The 18,289-nt window shown below is 40.7% G+C and overlaps 1 protein-coding gene across 2 annotated transcripts; it reads left to right on the forward strand.

The window, feature by feature from the left end:
- Positions 1-505: 505 nt before the first annotated feature.
- On the forward strand, positions 506-17,174 carry mbtd1 (mbt domain containing 1). Of its 2 annotated transcripts, XM_068305909.1 has the most exons (17): positions 506-644; positions 1,736-1,940; positions 2,056-2,189; positions 2,630-2,744; positions 2,829-2,911; positions 2,992-3,109; positions 4,280-4,414; positions 4,515-4,603; positions 4,699-4,933; positions 5,345-5,400; positions 5,688-5,792; positions 5,911-6,058; positions 6,568-6,650; positions 7,514-7,748; positions 9,156-9,227; positions 10,359-10,514; positions 11,551-17,174. In XM_068305909.1, the coding sequence occupies exons 1-17, from the start codon at positions 624-626 to the stop codon at positions 11,667-11,669; spliced, it is 2,109 nt and encodes a 702-aa protein (XP_068162010.1). In that variant the 5' UTR covers positions 506-623; the 3' UTR covers positions 11,670-17,174. The 2 variants fall into 2 exon arrangements, with proteins under 2 accessions (XP_068162010.1, XP_068162011.1); XM_068305910.1 differs by lacking the exon at positions 10,359-10,514.
- Positions 17,175-18,289: the final 1,115 nt, after the last annotated feature.

The following is an 18,289-nucleotide window of genomic DNA, read 5'->3' on the forward strand; positions in this document are numbered from 1 at the left end:
TATAAATCTTAGAACCTCTGCCAAAAAAAGTCATGTTTGTGTGTCAGCAGGATGACACACAAACTGATTCATCAAACTTGGTGGGAGTGTTACACGTTACAAAGGAATGAACCAATCCCTATTTTCAGTGGGTGTGGATAAAGTGTGGAATCCAGGAATATTATTTTTGACAATTTTTATCTTCTGCACTAACTCTTGGAGTTAATTTTGGACCTATTCTTTAAATCATTTGCACCTAATAGATAATGGCTTACTAGGAAAGGGGTTGAAAGAGTGGGATGTATCCCACGGAGGAACTCAAAAAGCTAGTTTACTTCAGAAATGTTGGCTCGACTCGAGCATTACATTAATTTTTCTGTTTGAGAAGCCATTCATTCATTTCCATGACAGTGGCCACTGTTTTGTTTCTGTGTGGGTCGATGACCTCCATTCCGGATTGACCAATCACATGAAAGTAGGTTACACTAGCGCATGCGCAGAAGGAGCAGAGTAATTTGTTGATATCCTGTTTTGTAGTATTCATTTAGACTTTAGTATTTCAAAGCTAAATTTATCCCCAGCGTAGGGGTTTAATTTGCATTTGGCAGCGCAGTTAACTAGAACGTTATCTTTATGAAGGGCTGATGGAAGACACAAGGGATTTGGTGAGTGAAGTTGAAATATTTTCGGGCCGAGAGCCTCCCGTTTGAGAGGATTTGCTAACTGCTAACGCTCCTCCTTTGTTGTTATCTGTTTATGATAGCTTACTGCTGGGTAAGCAGCGTTAAACACTAGGAAAATTCTCCAAAAAAACAAAGGCTATCAACGTAAAATAACCTCGCATTTATTTTACCTGCATATGTGTATTAACGGGTTTGCGACGTGAATGAAAACGGTGTTTTGCATTTGTACATGAAAACTGGAATAACAGGTTTCCGCTAGCTACCTGTGCTAACAGTGGTTAGCATCCAGGAGCTATTTTTAAAAGGGCCGCCCCTTATTAGCCAAAGCTTTAGCCTGTGTGTGGATTAGTTCTTACATCTCAGCCTGGTTTTTATTAGAATACACATTATTCTTTCTTTCAGAAATCTATCAGGATAAATAACTAATGTTATCGCAGATGTCACCTGAGAGGGAAGTGGGCAGGCTGTGTAAAAGTCAATATTTTCACAACAACGTTCCGGTTCCTGTACTGATGAGAGAGACGTGTTGAATTGTTCGATTTTCCCGGCAATTATAATTTGGGTTGTCTTTACTTTATTACTTTTTTTATTTCTTTTCTTTTTTTTCTTTTTTTTTAACTACATTTTCTAGTTGACTTTCATGTCAGTTCCGTTGCAGATTCCGATACACGTGGAAAGATAACGTTAACTAACGTTAAAATAACGTTACGGAGAAATAATACCAACATAATTAAACATTTTCAAACAGTATTCTACAACTAAAATGAACACTGACTTACTCGAAAAACATATTTTTTTTCTCAAAATAGTAATTCTTCTTTTAAATTGATGGTTATTTCAGTATTTGAAGCCAACTTTTAAGTCACAGGTTCCTTCTTGTCCTTCTTGTCTGTCTTCATGGTAGGATGCTGGATATTTTTGTGGATTTGACTGTCAGATGAAATATTTAATGAGAAACAGTTAATTGTTTGAATCTGTGAATGCAGATAATCATTACATTACACTCATGAGGTGTTCCACTGATTGAGACTGCGATACCTTTTTTAATTTCTTTTCTTTTCTTTGTAATAAAGGCTGAACGTACACCACGTTCAGAGCGAAAGCGGAGAGACTCGTTCGGGATGTTTGATGGTTACGACAGCTGCAGCGAGGAGTCGACCAGCAGCTCCAGCTCCGAGGACAGCGAGGATGAAGTGGTGCCCTCCATCCCTGCCAGCCTGCCCATCATCAAGAACAATGGCCAGGTGTACACCTACCCCGACGGCAAGGCAGGAATGGGTCAGTGCAGCAAAACATGCGTTCTGTGGATCCCTGTAACCTGATCCCATGAGAGAAAGTCATCTGCAGTAGTCTGATGATATTAACAGGATGTATTTGTGTCTGTGCTTCACAGCTACTTGTGAGATGTGTGGAATGGTCGGAGTTCGAGATGCTTTTTACTCTAAAACCAAGCGCTTTTGCAGTGTGTCCTGCTCTCGCAGTTATTCCTCAAATTCAAAAAAAGCCAGCATCTTGGCAAGACTCCAAGTAAGTGGAAGATAAGCTTTTCTTTTAAAAGGGAAAAAGAAGTAGACAGCAAAAATGAAGTTGTTCTGAACAGGTTGTAAAGTACATGTAGGAGGTCAGCACTGAGGTATGCTGAGATTTTTGTCGAGCAGCAGTTTTGCAGGAGTTCAAGCTTGTGCACCTTCTTTAGACGAGACGTGGGCCAATACTTTATATAAATAATATGTAAAAGAGGCTACAGTCATGATTTCATCTTCATAAAGGGGTCTTTTTTTACGTTTTAAAGCAAGTCATTATCTTTATTGTTAAGGAGAATGCTGTAATTTGATATTTTGCAGTCAGACTTCCTGATTAACAATTAGTTAGTGGTGACTAAATTAACTTTTTGTGTAAATTGTAGGTTTGATATATATTAAATCTGTTTTGATGTGAATATTTATATCTGTATTGATGTTTTTAAGGGCAAACCACCAACCAAAAAGGCAAAAGTCTTACAAAAACAGCCTCTTATAGCGAAGCTGGCAGCTTACGCCCAGTACCAAGCAAGTCAGCAGAACCAGGCCAAATCAAAAGCTGGTATGTTATTCAAAAGTATGATTGATTGTCCTTCTCTGTTAGATGTGCTCTAGCTTTAAAGTCTTTTCCTCATGTTTCTGTCAGTGGTGCCTGCAGAGAGCTTTGACTGGGGTCGTTATATCTGTAGCAATAACACCACTGGAGCTCCGGTCAGCTGCTTCAAACATGTAAGAGGAAAGTGGAGAAGGGAGCCACCTTCGATTTGTTGCTTTCTACACTCAGTATCTCTGCTTCCTGTGCTCTCCAGGCCCCTATGGGGACGTGCTGGGGAGACATTGAGGTGGGAGTGAGGATAGAAGTGGTCAACTCTGACACCAGCCTCTCCACTAAAGTGTACTGGATAGCAGAAATCATCAAGCTAGCTGGTAAGACACTACTGTACATCTACTGACCTCTAAGGGACAAATCCACTTTTTAATGGTTGAGTTCATCATAACAGCAGTGATAACATTTTTTCTATGTAGTCATTCATGAAGGATTCACGATGAAGTATCTTCACGGACTGATAAGGTGTTATGTTGAAATAACGATACCATTCTGCAGATACGATGGCGCAGGTTGAAAAAAGAAAACACATTTGTGTCTGGGGATTAGCTAGATCAACCAACCAATCCATCAATCTCCTTAGGAGACATACCGATAACTAGTACCATATCATAAAACCAAACCAAACCGTGTTCAATCTTATGACATAATTTTAAAATACACTTACAGGCTGTGCATATAACCAGAATCTGCATCCCAATATCCAGTAGGTCATTTATTATACAGCTAATGTTTAACTTTATACTAAATATTTTCTTTCAAAAGCGAAATCAAATATTAAACAAGCACATAAAGTGCATATTTACATCGCGTTTGGAATTATATACTTTACTAGACCTTTATTTTAATATTGGCACACAGCTTGTTTTAATGAAGTTACAATATAACAAACTACAGGAGATACCAGCTGCTCGACATAAAAGTTTTTTGGGATACGAGTCGTCGCTCTGTCTGTATTTTTGTTCAACATATGAACAAAATCTGAGATGAGTCGTGCTTCAGGACATCACCGCTAGTTAGTGGATGGATACAACATCAGCTGAGACCGGATCTATTTCTTTACCACGTGTTGGTGGATGGATACAACATCAGTGAGACCAGATCTCGTTCTCGTTGGTGGAGTAAAAACGTAGCTCGTGTGTTCTCGTGACTCTTATGTTTCTTTTCATTCTTTATCATTGTTTACGTAACTTATATATGATTAATTATTCACAGGTAAAGTCTACATGTCATAAAAAATTTCTTTTTTTCACCTTATAGAGAGTTTGGGGTTGTTGTTTTTTTTACAAGGCTGGAATGAATTTGAATGGTTTTAGTTATTTTAAATGGGGAAATGTTTGACTTATGTGCTAAGTCAAGTCACAGAATGGGTTAAACTCGTATCTGGAGGTTTTAAATTACAAGATATGAATGAAGTATCGCAAACAACAACAGCTGAGGGTAATGGAAGCGTTAATTAGATCGATTTGTAATGACTGAACTCCTTCTAGGGTTTAAGGCGCTCCTGCGGTATGAAGGCTTCGACAGTGACAGCAGTAAGGACTTCTGGTGTAATCTCTGCATCCCTGAGGTGCACCCGGTGGGATGGTGTGCATCAAGCGGCAAACCCCTCGTACCTCCAAAAAGTGAGCAGCGTGTCAGATTTCAGTTCACAAAATTGTTCTCTAATGTTTTTTTTCCTGGGACGGTCTTTGGTTATTTCTATATTCGTGATCTCCCCTACAGGTATACAAAATAAGTACTCAAACTGGAAAGCCTTTCTTGTGAAGCGTCTCACTGGAGCTAAAACACTGCCACCTGACTTTAATGCCAAGGTGAGACCTAGAAATCATGATGATGCTTTATTGATGGGCAGCACCAGCATCTTCACATCAGAACAAGCTGAACATTTCTTCTAACGCTGCCTCAGGTACATGAGAACGTCCAGTTCCCGTTTAAGAAGCTGATGCGGGTGGAGGTGGTGGATAAGAACTACCTTTGTCGGACACGGGTGGCGCTGGTGGAGCAGGTCATCGGGGGCCGCCTTAGGCTGGTCTATGAGGAGAGCCAGGACAGATCGGACGACTTCTGGTGCCACATGTTCAGCCCCCTCATCCACAGTATAGGCTGGTCGCGCAGCATCGGACACCGCTTCAAACGATCTGGTTAGTCTGGAAACATCCACAGAACTTTAGCTGAAGTTGTGGGAAAAGAGTTACAACAAATCAAAAACCTAATCCATAAAATTATTGTTGTTGGACATTTTACGAACAGTTTTTACTCCTTTGTTAAAGCAGTCTCAGTAAAGACCGTAAATTATTCTTGTCTAAACTTCTATTTAGCAAAAATGACACCTTTATATTCATCATTAATTAACTTCCAAGTCTTCAGTGCACAGAGATGAGTGTAAACACTGGCTTGATGTGTTGGTGGAGGCGTTCAGCCCTGAGGTGATAAATTACCTTAATCAAATGCTCCTGAAGCCCAGCTCCGCTTCGGTCTGGAAATTATTTACATTCTGTCTTGTTGAAGCGTCTTTAGAGGACGTTATTTTGATCTCTCAATTTCATTTTCAGATATTTCAAAGAAAATTGAGGGTCAGGTCGATGCTCCTCCACAGTTATTCCAGAAGGTAATACAGAAGTCTGACCTTTATTTTTCACTGAGCTGAACCACGTTGTTTGTTCAATCTGAACGGAATGAGTCTGGATTTTAAACCAAGCAGGAAGTCCTGTATTCTGTTTTAAATAATTGCAAACACAACTCATCTTTTGTTCTTAGCTTGATGGTGGAGTGACGATAGACATGCATTCAGACAAACACCCAGCGGATTGTAAAAACACTACGATCTATTGGTGTAATTATCACAGTTTGATTTTTAATAAATCACAATGAAAACTACAAATTGGTGTATTTTAGGTAAAAGACGTGGACCAGAGTGGGGATTGGTTCAAAGATGGGATGAAGTTGGAAGCCATCGACCCCCTCAACCTCTCAGCTATATGTGTAGCCACTGTAAGGAAGGTAAGCGTGTTCCTGACTCCACATCGGGTCGTGTAGCGACACGCTGAATGTTCAGGTGTGTGAGGAAACGCGGCTGCACTCAGACTAAGTTTGCTGCCCCCCCCCCCCCCCCCCGTAGGTGTTGGCAGACGGGTACCTCATGATCGGGATTGATGGGTCAGAGGCGGTGGACGGATCAGACTGGTTCTGCTACCACAGCACCTCTCCTTCCATCTTCCCTGTTGGCTTCTGTGAAATTAACAACATTGAACTCACACCCCCCAGAGGTACGGGTCACACCTGTGAAAGGAAATGGATTTCTGGAAAAGTAAAAAAAAAAATCCCCACACTTACCACCGAAGCTGCAGCCACTCCAATATAGACAGTCATAGTAAAAAACATAAGATTTATATATTCATTCTTAACTGATAGCAAAGCACATGTACTTTTAAAGGTCTTCTGTGTACACCCCCCTTTTTCTGGTTTTGATTACTGCATCTGAACTCAGGTCAATCTTCATTTAAAAAGTTGACCAAATAATAGAAAATTTCAACCAACACCTATGCTGATCTATCAGAATTAGTCTGGACACATGCATGTGTGACACATTTTCTTCCTCGATGTGCATGTTGTCCAGCAAGGAACTGTAATGATCTCAGAGTAAATGTGAAGGACTCATCATTGTTTGTTCAGACATTTCAGTTTTGCAAGTGGAGCTTCTGTTCTCTTCAGTTTGTTTTCATGTGTAGACATCGTGACTTCATTAACATGTTCTCACTGTTCTGACTGTCCTCAGGGTACACTAAACTGCCATTTAAATGGTTTGACTACCTCAGAGAAACGGGTTCAATAGCTGCTCCTGTCAAGCTTTTTAACAAGGTAGGCTGTCTGTGACCATCCCGTCATGTCTGTTATCCGTCTGCTTAGATAATAACAAGAAGGCCTGCCTCACATCTGCACCGTATCACAGACACTTTGAAAAATTTCACTTAACTTGAACACTTTTGAATCGGACTTTTTGAATCTGCAGTTTTGGCCGGCTGTTGCAAACTGTAGATGAGGGTTTTTTTTAAAGTTCCTCTCGGCGCCCTGTAAGACGGGTAGCAGGGATCTGCTGTCCCTGCTAAGGCATTCTTGAACAGTGGGTCTTCAGAGTCACCTGACTGCACCTGTCGTTGATAAAGTATTTGAAAATATGGATGATAAACTCACAATTGTGTCGTGATGATCGATTCAGAATAGACTTCACTGGCGTCCAATGGAAATGCAGTCTGAAACACAATCGGCCCACGAGCCGAGCAGTCTGGTGTTTGCCTTGTTGTGTTCTGGTTCGGTTGGGATGATCAGTTATATCTGCCTCATTTCTCTCCACTCATGCATGTTTGCTGCTCATTCATGAGTTATTTAGTTTTATAAAACAGTTAGTGGTGTGATACCCCCCCCTCGTGTTTTTGTGCTGTGGAATACTGGGTAACAGGGGAACCCCAAAGACTTCCTTTTGACCCGTCTTAACAAAAATATCCCCGATCCAGAATCTTTCCATCTGATACTATGGAGTGTCCTGCCTGTGGAATGTTGTCAGATCATTTGTTGGATGTTGTCAGATTATTTGTTGGATGTTGTCAGATTATTTGTTGGATGTTGTCAGATTATTTGTTGGATGTTGTCAGATTATTTGTTGGATTTCTCTTCAGATGTTATCTTGCACTATTAACCCTTTCCTCCCTGCCCGTTGCTCTTAGGAGGTTCCCAATCATGGTTTCCGACAAGGAATGAAGTTGGAGGCTGTTGACCTGATGGAGCCACGACTGGTGTGTGTTGCCACGGTGACAAGGATAGTGCATCGGCTACTTAGAATCCACTTTGACGGCTGGGAAGATGAGTATGACCAGTGGGTGGACTGTGAGTCACCTGACCTCTACCCTGTGGGCTGGTGTCAGCTGACAGGCTACCAGCTCCAGCCTCCTGCCTCACAAAGTAAGGATCCAGCACGACTGAACACATTACCCACAAGGCTCTGTGTTTTTCTCACTCGGTGATCCAAAATGTCAGTGTGGAACAAACACGTCTCTTCACCTAAATGACGACTGAAGTGAGGGTGGGAAGACACGGCGGGTCAATGAGGAGAACGAAAACTTACTTTTCCCTCCTCTCACCACCCTTATATTTGTACATGTGTTTGTACATTCACAAATTGTGAATGCACAGGAAAGCACAGACAGGAAGTCATCGTCAGACCATCATTCTTTGCACAAAACACATTCTTACTGGCTGTCCAGCAAACAGTCGGCATGCAGCCTGACGACGAGCTGCTGTCTCTTCACAGTAAACTCCAACCTGTCTGTCAGATTATTGGTCATGAGTCTGATAAGTGGTGAAAGTGATGATTAAAACTAATCAGGAGGTGTGACCAGTGGCCACTAGGGGGCGTGTGTCTCCTGTAGTTACCCAACAGAGACAAATCCTTAGCGATAGATGTCAGTACTGACAGTTTTCTGACATCATGGCGAGCCTTTTAGCTTCACCTTGATGTCATTATTCATATTTAAATGCAGCAGCTGCAGTTCATTTAATATGAGTCACACTGCAGCGACTGCAGCATCCCGCGACACCCCTGAATTCAACAGTTTACCCTGACCTAGTTTTCTCAAGGTCAAGGTCATCATCTCATTTTTATCCCCTTTTCTGCCTGCGTAATGTGCTTTTTTTTTTTTTTATCTTTCCATCTGCAACGGTTGTGAAGATATTTGGTGGACAGCGAACAAAAACACAAACACTGACAAACACCGCCCCGGCACAAACACTGCCGGGGCGGCAGTGGCTCAGTGGTAAAGCGGGCGGTAGAGCGGGTCGTCCTATGATTTAAGATCGGCGGTTCGATTCCCGCTCCCGCCCCCCCCAAAAATACCCGGAGGTGAGCTAACAGTGGGAGGTGTCAGCTCATCTCCGGAGCACTGCCGAGGCACCCTTGAGCAAGGTGCCGTCCCCTTTACAAATTGCTCATTTGAGGCGCACCAAGAAGGAGCTGCCTGCCACTCTACCTCCCCTGCATGCCTACAGGCCCCTTTGTGTGTGTGTGTGTGTGTGATACAGGGGCCTGTACTCACAAATATGTATGCATGCGTTTGTAATCAGTAGCTAGAGTGTGCTTTCTTAATTTCCCTTCGGGGATCAAACCAGTATATAAAATTAAAAATAAAATTAAAAAAAAAAAAAAAAAATTAATACATCGCTGCTTCACGGGATGTGATGACGTCATGGTCGAATATGAATGTGTTTGCAATAGATCACGCTCATATTTCCAGTTGTAGTATTTCTGTATGCGCAGTACGCTTGTGATCACGTTGGTTGGCCTGTTTTGCATCAAACTGTTTTTTTCCCCAGGTAACAGGGAAATGCCTCCGTCTGTCCCCAAGCAGAAGAAGAAAGCCCAGCAGTACAAAGGCCAGAAGAAGAGTGAGTAGCTCCTGTGTTCATCTGTTCCTCTGCTTCCCTCGCCACCTCCTCTTCCTCCCTGTTACTGCCACTGGCTACGCTTGTGCTGGAAACTGTGCTGCTTTCTGATTGGTCACCTGTTTGGCGTATCTACAATTGGTTTTTCTTTTTTTCCGGGACAGTTATAATTTCGACATAGCGTGTGGGATCTTGTTTTTGGTGTTTTGACACGCTGCAGGTGTTTTACAGTAGAGGGCCTGATGTTTAGCTGAACACTAGCAGCTTGTATGGAAGCCTGTGGCGGCCAATAAGTCTGAACGTTAGAAAAACTGCCGTATGGTCGATTACAGTAGCAAATATAAACAGGAGGCGCTTTTTTTTTTAATGCCAGAACTACAAATCTTGTGCTCCAGAAGTGGAAATGCTAGAGTAACAGAGAGACCCACAGAAATTACATCATGTTGTTTAAAATGTTTATTTACTTCAACTGAAAAAGAAACACACAAACAGAATCCCCACTAAAACTTTGACTCATTTATATCCAGCTTCCTGTCAATAAGGCAGAGAATGCAAAACCTTCTGCTCCTAGTTATGTGCTGATTCTAGCTCTACCCGTGAAGCTGTGTTTTTTTTAATGAACAATTTCATCAGAGTGGATTTTACAGAAGAGGCTAAAGGGAGCTGCAATCACACAAGTTTTCATTTCCTTTAATTCAAGTTGCAAATATTTTTTTTTTGGACATTTTAATATGATTTGTGGAGATATTAGCAACAAAACTGTAATGTGAGATTTTTGTCACGATTTGGATGTTAGCCATGACAGCATGTAGTCTGATTTTGTCATGCAGGTTAAGTATGGTAGGAATGCGGCCACAGACTTCCATACTCTGGTCCGGGTTCTGGAGCCTTGTTCTTGGTGTCTAATGGTGCGTTTGCTCACGTGGGTCTGGCAGTGTGATTACCAGGGGCTTATTCAGACGGGCTTATCAATACAAGTGACAGAAGTGTGAGGTTCAGGTTTGCCGAGGCTCCAACGTCGTTAGCCGTCCTTGCTAACCCGCCAGCGACACGTGAAGAACACACTCCAGCTGCATTGAATCCCTGTGTGTGATCAGCCCCTGGTAGCTCACCCCAGTCTGGCTTGGTGTTTAGAAAGGAAGATTCCGGTTGGTCGACGGCCCTTCAGTCAGGCAGGCAGGAGGAGGAGCAGCTTCTCAGGGGACGAAGAGCAGAGTCCACCCCCTTACCCTGTCCAGGGGCCCACTCGGCCCCGACCCCGAACCCACCTCCACCAAACACACAATTCAGGTAATGTCACTCTACCAGTAAAAACAAAAACAACATGGCGCTGAGCTGCCTGAGGCTCAACGCTGTTCTCCACAGGGGACAGTGGTCTGAGTCTTCCTCACGGGGGGGCCGGCTGTGGATCTGCATGCTGCTGATGCTGCATGTCCTACCGTTAAATAATCCAGTGTGGTTCTTCTCCTGTGAACATTTCCTCACTGTTGAGCTGACTTACAGTTTTGGCAACGCTAGAGTTTTCTCTCCACCTTTTAAGTAGCTGTAATGCATGTTTAGTTCCTTTTTATACCTGTTTAAATAAAGTACAGTATTTTCCACACTATAAGGCGTATTTAAAAGCCTTTAATCTTCTCAAAAACTGACAGTGCGCCTTATAATCCAGTGCGTATTACAATCCATATATATATATATATACAGTATATGTGTATGTGTGTGTGTAATATATACATAAATATAATATATATGTATGTGTATATATATATATATTATATATATATATGTATGTGTGTATATATATATATAATGTATATAATATATGGATTATGAGGCGCGTCTGGAAAAAAATACTGTATGTATATGCTGTATATATAAAATAGTAAAAAATTAGAAGAGCAATTTTATATATATAACACACACATATACTGTATATATATATATATATATATATATATATATATATATATATATATATGGATTGTAAGACCCACTGGTTTATAAGGCGCACTGTCAGTTTTTGAGAAAATTAAAGGCATTTAATTGTTATTCTAATTTTTTATATATATAAGAAATAAAAATAAAAATGTGTATATACAGTATATATACTGTAATATAATTTTTTGGGGGGGGTATATCAGTCATTGAAGGTACGCCTTGTAATCCAGTGCGCCTTATAGTGCGGAAAATACTTTACTTAAAATGCAAGATTTCTAATGAAAACCTGAAACAACAGCAGGGCTCCGTCTGTGTTTTAGCCACAGCTGCTGAACACAGTGTGCTCACGCGTGCTGCTGTTCTCTCTTATCTGCCTTCTGCCCGTCTGTAGAGTCTCTCCTACGAATGAAAGAGGAAAGCGCCGACGTGGACGAGTTCACCTTCTCACAGGGCACCTCCGACCAGGAGAGCAACGGCTCGGGCAGCTACTACATCAAGCAGGAACCCTGACATCACGGGGTCAGGACGGAGCAGGACGCGACGGATCGGGAGCCACGTCCGAGCCGGGACCCGGACCACGGAGAGACCAGCTGGAGTCAGACCACAGGCCTACTATGGATTTAGTGCTGCGAGGCGAAAGGGGATCATTTTCATTCATTCAGAATCCTGAAGGGAACAAGTTTTTCTCAGCTTTTAGCCGTGTGTGCACATAATCGCTCACAAAACCCTGACTGACGGGTCTGAAAGGACCACCGGGGGCTCGGCCTGGGTCACACACGTTAGGGCATTTTCTCTGGGTGTGACATCATTCGTCTCCAGTGGGGAAACATCCATCCAGGCAGGAGCGGTTCTACCCAATCAGGGTCCTGCGAGTCGACGTCCGCCTGCCCTGCATCTGCTACAATCTGGTCTGAGCACAGAGACCTGAAGAAACTGTGAGAACCGTTTATTGAGCCAGGTCTTAGATTTCTTTGTTTTTCCTTTTTTGAGTTTTAGGACAGAATCGACCGCTGAACGGCCCGACGACAGAAGAAGAGCTGGCAGCCAGAGGAACAGAGGTGTTTATATTTTGGTTATTTTCTTCTGAACAATATTTGCCAGACACTTTTTTATTTTGTTCATAGTACTTGAAGTACTTTTTTCTTTTACTTTGTAATGATTTTTTTTTTGTCTTAATGTTCTTATTTTGCATTTACATAAATGGTGGCTGTTTGGAGAACTAAATGTGCATTGTTTCATAAAGGTAACTATCTTCACGTCGTATGTGGAGGCCTATTAAAACAGAACAGAGTACCAACCACAGAGTATAGATAGTATTTGAAAAGAGAGCTTAGTACAGTGCTGCTAAGTGTTACTGATTATTTTCGTTCTTTCTAATATCGACCAGAAAATTTCCACAGCGGCATTTATTTCTGATTCAAACATTATAGAATCAAAATCAGAACCGACGTCTTCGGCCACCGACATTCAGACGAGTCACAAAATGAAACAAATGCGGTGAGAGGCTGGACTTTGGACAGATTGATGCCATTAATCAGTTTTTAAAATTGTTTAATACACTAATAAACTGATTAATCACATTAATTCAGAAAAAAGATTTTTAAAAATCCACATTGAAGCCACACCTGTTGCTTCTGGAAGCGGTGTGAACGGGTGTAAATGAATACAACTCGATTCATTCTTGTTTTAGTTATATAACACTGTATGGTTTCTTCTCTTATACACTGAATGTATAGATTCAGCGTATATACGAACACGTTTCCCCCCCCCCCTGAAACTGGTCCAGCTGTTTCACCTGCCTGTCGATCGCTGAAGATGAGCTTGATTTTATAAGATGTGGGAGTCATTTTGGACGTGTCTGTAATGTTGAACTTAAATGATGAAGCTGTGGACAAGCTTTTTTTTTTTTAATAAAAAAAAAAATCACATTAGTTTTAAAGGAATACTAAACGAACACGTTTGTATATAAGTGAGCAGCAGGGTATGTGGCATCAGAGCGAAGCCTTACTGGTCTGATGTGAACTCTGACACGGGATCCAACGGGTCCAGCCTACAGATCCTACTTAGACCTTTGCGGTTTGAATGTGGCTGCTGGAACACAAGAACAACATACGTGACCAGTGCTGGCCTACTACTGGTTTAACTGGGTCCAGGGTCTTCAAACATGTTTCACCACAGCAGTGGGTTAGACTGGAGACAAGTGTTTCTGCTCTGCTATGGATCGTGTCTGCTGTGTGATACCTAAAGGATCATTCAAACACATGGAGTATTGAGTGTGCCATTAAGAAAATTCAATATTATTTTTAAAAAAAATCAATATAAGGTTGTTTTTTTTAATCTCATTTGGTGTGAAAATGTCTAAATCTATTTGTATTTTGCAAATTGTGATGTCACTTCTTATCATTCTGAACTTCTGATCAGTGAATTGAATGATGAGAAAATTTGAAATCTTAGATCAGTTTTCCCAAACGACATTACATTTATTAAAATTCAGAGAGAATTGTTTGATCATCAGCTGATTTCATTCTTATTTTAATTTTTCTTGCATTAACCCACCTCATAAATGTCCGTATATTTGCTGAATGCATTAAGTATGTTCTAACACTGAAGATGTGGCACACTCAACACTCTATACATGGTCGCCATGGTGATACAGGTGTGACTGTGGCTCTGCGCTGTTTAGATGAACGACAGGAGCCTTGGTCAGACAGTCTCACAATGAAAGGTTTTTTTGTCACCTGAATGCGAAAAAGAATATGTTAAATATTTTATTAGTTGATATGCAATATCTTATAGTTTTTCTATTGCTTAGGTTGTTCACATGTCAGAGCCATATGTATGCAAGCTAGTTTATGATTCACCTGAGCCACAGACACAGGTTTATTGTTAATCGTGACACATGAACAATGCACTGCTTTTCCAATAGTCTCTGAGGGCAGCATTCTTACACAACAGGATCATAAAGTGGCATAAATACATAGATTCTATATATAAATCCTTAATGAATATTATGGTATGGAGCAACAAATTCTGATTAATCAGAGATCCATGCTTGGCCATGGGGGGAAATATGAGTCCTTTCATTCTCCTTAGAGCTCAATTTTTGCAGCTGTTTTATCTACTACCTCCTGATGTTAGCCACGTTTAGCTACAACCAGAGTGTGAAAATAGACTATGGCAACGTGTTAGCATATGCAAATGATATGATTAGCTAAAATGATCCTCTTGAAGACTAGACACCAAAACATGAAGAATTTATCACAGCACATGAGGTAGTCTTCAAATTTGAATGATGCAATAATTATAGATCCCATATTATTTTGATGTTAAATAAAACTTATAGCACCCTAATGATCACTACATTAATATAACTACCATATGAGATAATTTAACAAAAAGCTATTGTGTAACTGTGATTTGTGTGAGCATATACAGAATCCTTGATGTGTCTCTAAAGGCTGCACAGAAACAAAGAGCAGATTTAAAAGTCTAAAAGATTTCTCTTTCTACCAGTAAGGTTCATGTTTAAATTCTCAGGAATTTTTTTTCTTTTGTTTGGGTCATAAATAAATCTAAATCAGTTGGGTTTTAAAGGTCAAAGATGTCTTCATGTGCATCTCACTATGGAATCATAATAAATGCTGTAATAAGTAGAATCTTTGAAACAACTCAAGCAGGGATCTCTGTTGGATGCCTACTGCATTTATTACATGGAAATATTTAAGTTTGAATACAATCTGAATTTTAAGTGTTGAAATATGAAAATATCTCAATTATTTTGATAAAACTAAGTTGAAATAACAGTAAAACATCAAATATTCATGCTCTAATCCATTTAAAGTGAAACGTGCTTTTATTATGGTAAGATCATTTTTTTAGTGCGCACATTATATAGAAAGCAAGAAAATTATTAATTTTAAGGAGAGTCAGGTGTGAAATTATACATTAAAATATTTTATATCCTAAAACTAGATGCAAGTTTCTATTTTTGAAATGGCAAACATTTTTTATTTGACATTATTGCAGAGATTTATACGATTGGACTAAAAATATGAAATTTATGATTTTCAGAATAATACTTAAGTTTATACTTAATATTTAAATTTAAATTTCGAACTTCTATATAGTGCTAATAATACAACCAGGCATTCAGTTGATTTCTAGATTCTTGTTATTATGTTATTTTTTTTTCTTATCACTGTAACATCAATGGTCTTATCTCAGTCGTGTACTTTGTGTTGCAGCTGTTTAATGTCTTCATTTTAAATTCTATAAAGCATGACTCTTTGTTGCTTCTTTTGTTCAAATTTGCTTTTTGTTTGTGGTTTACCTGTTTTTTCTGACTCCAGTATGAAATTTGTTGTCATGCATTTTTCTCTTTTGATCAGTCTCCTGATCTGATTGGATACAAAACTTCTCTGAAACGTGAAGCTTCTCAGACCAAATGAGCAATAAAAGACAGTGTCTCACAATCATTAAAAACAGATTTCTGGCACAGGATTTCTTTTCCTCTGATGATGGAAAGCAGAACAAGGCATTAAAGTACTTCATGACCAAACTCATTAATATCTTAGTACAAAAAAGAAAAAGACTGTTCTATGGGCTAATTGCTGCTACCCTATAGATTAACCCTAAATATAATCAAATGCACAATCAACAGTTTTGGATCTTCTGTTTCTCACCTTCCCCTGTAGATAATGATGATATTAATTGTTTCATATTAATCCTGAATTGAACAGTGAAATGCTGTATGTTTGACCCCCACCCATGTGTAGCTGTGTGGGCTTCAGAGGCTGTAGATGGAATTTGGAACTGGGCGACTTTTTACTGAATGCATGTCGAACAGGACGCTTTGTGCCGATGTCGTGCTGAGCTTGTTTCTTCTTTGTTGTAATCATCGTTCTTTCTGTCTGTTTCTCTCCTCCTCAGACGTGATTAGTGAAATGTACAGAAGCTCATTTCCACCAAGTAGAGATAAAACATTCAAACGTAACATCAATGAGATGATATTGAAAGTAAAGCCAGAGGAAAAAATATGCTAAACTCAATCATTTTTAATAAAAGTGTGGAATAAAACTGACTTGATGAGGCAAAAAAAGTCTGGTCAGTATTCAGTGCACAGAAATTCTGACTGTTTTGATTTTCACTCATTACCATTTTGGGTTTGTAATTCTTTTGCACTCAAAAGTTCTTCCTCATTACCGTTTCAAAACTTAAATTCCTCATGTTCACATATGTCATAATGGACTTCAGCTTTGATGTCAAAATTTGTTTATCAGTACTTAAACTTTCATCATTTTCCACCTTGATGTTAATGAGCTTCCATTGAAGAGTGCAGTGACGAGGAGAAAGTTGGAATTGGATTTTTGTTTTTCCTTGAATACTAACACGGGTCTTTTGTATGTGATTTCTCCCCCAACACACACACACACACTCACACACACACACACCCTTATTATATTAAACAAATATTGTGGTGCTATATATATTTGATAAAAATGACTAAATGTATTGGGATTGCTATTGTCTGAAAATAATTGTGACTTTAGAGGGTTATGGTGCAAAATTTATTTTGTATACAAATAAAAAAGTCTATGTTAATAGTTCTAAATCTTGATATTAACACTGACCCCTGAGGTACATTACTAGATTGCAGTTTAAAGTTTGTACGTCTTTTTGATAATGTATATGTTTCCTTTCATATGGTAAATTTGTGCTGTGATCAAGCTTTGATAGACTTTGTAAATAAAGCCATGTTTGGATTATAATATTGGTTGTGATCGACGGCTTCTTTGTTTACAGGCGTTGCAAACTGTTTCCGCATGGCTGTGAAAGTTTATCTGGTCATTTTTGTAAGATCTGACTTTTACACTGAATAAAAAGGCGTATGACTTCAAACACTGTGGGAATTGTTTGTCACATTAAGTACAGGATCATCCAAGCAGGACATGGTGTAAACGCGCTGGACTGTCTTCATAGGTGTCTTTGTACAGTCTGCACCTCGGGTCTGATGTACTCGAGTAGATCCTGGCCTCTATGTCTCTTGTTCTTTGGACCTTCTGCTGTCTTGATCAGTGTCTCCGTGTTGTTTGTTAATCCAGCAATTTCTATCCACTGGTAGGATTGCTTGAAGTCTGTCACTTCTTTGACTTGGTGGGGGTACATTCCATGTAGCAGCTTGTCCCTCCAGGTGTCCTCTGCACTCCCATTGGGTTTCTGCTGCTTGACCCATGGCAGTTCATCCTGGGGGTGCCATTCTCTTGAAGTATTCTTGGATTTTCATTGCTTCATCTTGGAGCGTGACCTTGATGCTCACTAGTCTTCAGCCCCCCTCTTTCTACGTAGTATATAGTCTCTGGGTGCTGGACTTCTGGCAAAACTTGGAGCTTTCCTCTCTTGATATCTGGCTTTTATCACCTCCTTTGGCCAGTTTATGACCCAGTGGGGTACCCAGATGTGCTGACTACAAAGACCTACAACCACATCCTACGGGCTCACCTTTACATTCCAGCCTCTGTCCTCTGCTTTAGCTGGTAGCTTGGAGTAGTACAGCTTCCTATGCTTCTTCGATGGATCCTTCCAGAAATTGTCAGTTCTGTGATGTAAGAGAGCTGGTAGGGATAAGACTACAGGAAGAGCTCTGACTGCTGGGTGTTCGTTACAATCTCTAGAGGGAACAAGAGCCTCTGACCTTGGTCAACTGACATCTGCCGGTCTCTGGCTGCATTCAGTGGTACCAGATCAGGGTTTGAGGAGCTGAACCTCGACTGGTCCCCCTCCTGAATAAACCATGGTGGGTGCTGGTGCACTCCCTTGTCGAAGTGCTGGATGTTGATGAATGTCGGGTGAGCCTCCTTGCCCAGTGCCCCCGGGCCTGTCCTGGGCACCCTGGCGGTGGCGGTCGCTGCCTCATCTTGGTCTTTGGGTCTACGTGGTTCTCGGTGCCCCCTGGTGGCTCTTCAGGTGATGACTTCTGGATGCTCCTGGCTGCCCGGGGTTGGGGGTACTCAGCTAGCGTGAACCTGTTGGGTTCCAGTAGCCTATCTGGGTGTTGGTTTCATCACACATGCATGTTGGTTCAGGGCCTACCAGCTACTGTCGAGTCCAATTATTGAGAAACATTGGGTCCC

This window comes from Antennarius striatus, chromosome 21 (genome assembly GCF_040054535.1).
Source record: "Antennarius striatus isolate MH-2024 chromosome 21, ASM4005453v1, whole genome shotgun sequence".
NCBI lineage: Eukaryota > Metazoa > Chordata > Actinopteri > Lophiiformes > Antennariidae > Antennarius > Antennarius striatus.